General features: G+C 39.3%; 1 protein-coding gene across 1 annotated transcript in view; it reads left to right on the top strand.

Moving 5' to 3' along the window:
- Positions 1 to 3,923, top strand: part of IARS (isoleucyl-tRNA synthetase) — a 319,713-nt gene that overhangs the window by 298,503 nt on the left and 17,287 nt on the right. The window contains exons 33-34 of the mRNA XM_019505112.1: positions 917 to 1,060; positions 2,160 to 2,312. Coding sequence (XP_019360657.1) covers positions 917 to 1,060; positions 2,160 to 2,312 — 297 coding nt within the window. The remainder of the gene's footprint in view (positions 1 to 916; positions 1,061 to 2,159; positions 2,313 to 3,923) is intronic.

Genomic DNA, 3,923 nt, shown 5'->3' with positions numbered 1-3,923 from the left:
TCCCCTTTCCCACCCCTAGTACTTACCAGCTCGGAGTCCGCTGCAGTTCCCTGCTGCAGCCACCGAGGACTGCCCGAATCATCAAACATTCAGAGAGCTTTGAATCACTTCAGACCTGTAAATTGGTCCCCTGATTCTATTCGGATTCAGAGATTCAGCCACCAAATCTGGCTGAATCTCCTCTGGATTGAATCGCCACCTGAAGCTTTGCACAGCCCTAGTAAATAGACCTTGCAGAATTTAAAAGGGTAATCTTTTGGGGCTATTTGTTAGAACAATTCTGGATATATACTGTCCTTTTATAGTGCTTACTTATGTCTGTTTTTATAAACATTTATTTTAATATTTATATACTGTAAGATTCTTCTACATCTTTGCAGTTTGACGTTAAATGCAAAAGTTGCAAACTCGGTTCTAAAACAGGTCTAAAGTATAAATTAAGGAAATGCTATCCTTAAAGAGGAAATTTTATTAGCTACTTATTTCAGAGTGTAGTTCAGGAGGTTAGTGTTAAATTTATAAAGTCCATAAGAAGTTGGTTCTGTTTGACTACATTACATAGTGAACTAAATACATCTAACAGGGGACTTTCAGGATTCCTGCAGAATCATTCAGCCAGTTTGGGGAAATGAATGCAAGTATCAAGAATATTGTCCATGATGAAGTCATTTTATTAGCTGTTTGTTTTTGCATTAATTGGCATTGGGAGCTTCAAAGGTGTTTCTTTTACTAATTGCAAAAATCACTTCTGCTTTCCAAAATGAAGGAATACATATCCATTGAGAAAGTAATGCTAAAAAGGAAAGCATTCCTATAATGGAAACAGCATCCAGAAAGATACTTATTGTCATTTAATCAGTTGAGCTAGATATTGGCTTTCTTGTAATGGCCTGACTGGTTTCATTTTTCTTTTCAGAACTGATGAACAAAACTGACTTGCTGAGTCTCAGTGGAAAGACTCTTTATGTGACATCAGGGTCAGCTCCTGCTTTGATCAACCCCCCTGATGCTCTTGTCTGCCAGTATATCAACTTGCAGTTAGTGAATATGAAACCACAAGGTACTGTATGTAGGAAACTGATAATTGCTTTTCAGTTACTGGTTGATCTGTTGTGATTTAAGTTTTGGATAGCACTGTTTGCTTAGCTCTATACATATTTGAATTAGTAAGGGGTGGTTTTTGTTCTTCTTCTTCTGTTATTTTTGTTCTACCTATGAAATAGATAAATGCTTTTTCACATATAATGCAGAAGCTGATTATTTCTTTCACTCTTTTTTTTTTAAAGCTGCCTGTGTCCTGTTTTTTGTAAAAAGGAGAGTAGAGACTAATTGAGATGTGGGGTGATGATCTTATTGGCATGTAAACACAAGTCTTTGGAAATTGTTCTCCTATGTCTGACTATCAGTTAACAAGTGCAAAACTTGTTCTAAAAGGCTGCACTTTTAAAATTGACTAGAAAAGGTCAGCTCTATTCAAAAATCAATTGTCATAGCTTATGAGAAATTGCAAGCGCTGATTAAAACGAATGTTAATTACTTTATCAACCTGGTGACTAGACTATAACTACACTTGTATAACTTGGTTGGATGTACATTAATGTCTTTTATATGGTCTCTACTCTTCATTGAAAAATAAGCTTTTTAGTAGTTCAATGTCTTAGTTCCTTGTACAGAATTTTGAACTATCTTATGTGGACCTGGATGCTAGCAGGGAGTGCTGATCAGGATGCAGGGAATCTGCTTGGGACAGTCTTTGCATAAAATAGTATGCACCCACCCAATGAAGTGGTTGGTGCTTTTCTTTGAGCAGTTATCTGTACTTCTGCTTGTTTCTTGCTGAAATATTTTTCAGTTTCCATAATCCATCTGCAGATACTGCAGCGTCCAGTTCCTAGAGAAGAAAATCACTAGTTAACTTCCTTCATTTGCTAATTTGTTAATAGAATCTAAAGTTAATGGCTATAGAGCCCCAAAAAACAGCTCTCCAGTCGTCTGTGATGGGTAGTTATGTGCAGTATTTTTGTTTTGGATGTAGATAAGTGAATGCTGTGGAAGAAACTGATAAGTTGAAAGGAAAAAAAAGTAAATGTGTCAGGATAAATGCAAATATGACGTGGAACTTTTTTTAAACCTCAAATGGTAATAATTTATTTCCATAGAGTGTCTGAAAGGAATAGTTGGAACTCTTCTCATGGAAAATCCAGTTGGTCAGAACGGCCTGACCTATCAAGGTCTTCTGTATGAAACAGCAAAAGTGTTTGGGCTCAGGAGCAGAAAGCTAAAGTTGTTCCTGGATGAAGCACAAACGGAGGGTAAGTTTCTCAGGAAATGTTTTGCCTGCATACTCTGGAGTTTCTGTTGAATAGCTGCTATATAATAAACTAGAATTCCAGGTAAAAGGTGAAGTCTTTGATGTACATTTCACTTTATTTTTCCTGCCAATTCATCTTCTGCTTAGCTTTTAAAAATCTTGAATATGCAAGTGTTTGCAGGATCTGGGCCTTGATGTGTTGAACAGAATTGAACTATCTGATTTTAGGTCTCATGCTGTAATTCCGGGTAAATTTTTTAGCTGAAGTAATTGTACTTATGCAAAGAGATGGCACTTTTCATTTAATATCATTTTGCAGACACTACAGTTAAATAGGGTGAAATGGCTAAGAATAGTTCTCTAAGAGCTTCTTTCTGTTGAATGCGAAAGACCAATCAGTAATGAAAATATTAGCTCCATGCTGATATGTTAAGTAAAAGGGAACTCTTTCTGCAGAGATAAAATAATGAATGTATATAATAAAAAGCTTTTCTCTAGTAACGTGTACATTATAGAAATTATTTGCCTGGGTAGGTGTGGGGGAGGAATGGAGGCAAAGAGTACATCAGCAAAATCTCAGAGTTGTACTGCTCTTGGTAAGTTTATACTTCTTTGGTGGGCATGACAGTCGTGTAACCAGTTAACTGAAACAATAGGAGTACCATCCAAAACATCTTGCATGTGGCAAGGTTTGAGCAGAAGTAAAATTGTGCAGCCAAAGGGGAAGATATAGAAAGGGGTGCAGGCAGCACACAATGCTGCCAGAATTAGTACTAAAAATGTAGTGATTTGGGTCTAAGTGCTAGCTACTATAGGGAGGTTGGAATTGTGGATCGGGATGTTGTCTTTTTAGATCTCGCTGTTTTGGGGACAGGACTTGGAAATAAACAGGTTTCCACCAGTAAACATAGATTTCATAGACATTTGGGCTGGAAGGGACCCCAGAGGATCATCGAGTCCAGCACTCTGCCCCAGGGGCAGGAAGTCAACAGGGATCACAGGATCCCAGCAAGATAAGCATCCAAATGTGTTTTGTTCAAAGGCATTCAAAGTGGGTGCTTGAACCACCTCAGGTGGCAGTCTGTTCCAAACCTTGGGGGCTCAGACAGTGAAGAAGTTCTTCCTTATGTCCAGCCTGAATCGGTCACAGTGGATTTTGTGACTGTTTGATCTTGTCATCCCTTGGAGGGCTCTGGTGAACAGTCATTCCCCCAGATCCTGATGAGCACCCCAATTACACTTATAAGTGGCCACCAGATCACTCCTGAGCCTGTGCTTTTCCAGGATGAATAGCCCCATTGCTCTCAGCCTGTCATCATAAGGCCTGTTTTCCTGACCACTGATTATGCGCGTGCTTCTCCTCCACACCCTCTCAAGCTTCTCCACATCCCTTTTGAATTGTGGAACCCAAAACTGGACGCAGTACTCCAGCTGCGGCCTCACCAAGGCCAAGTACAGTGGGAGAATGACATCCCAGGATCTGCTTGAGAAGCATGTATGGATGCAAGCCAGCGTTTTGCTTGCTTTACTAGCCACAGCATCACACTGAAGGCTTATGTTCATCTTGTGGTCAACCATGACCCCCAAGTCCCTTTCATCTGTAGTGCTAACC

Source organism: Gavialis gangeticus, unplaced genomic scaffold (assembly GCF_001723915.1).
Source record: "Gavialis gangeticus isolate Ggan-Ray unplaced genomic scaffold, GavGan_comp1, whole genome shotgun sequence".
Taxonomy (NCBI): Eukaryota; Metazoa; Chordata; order Crocodylia; family Gavialidae; genus Gavialis; species Gavialis gangeticus.
Note: the sequence above shows the minus strand (reverse complement) of the source record. Positions and strands in the feature narration are given on the sequence as shown.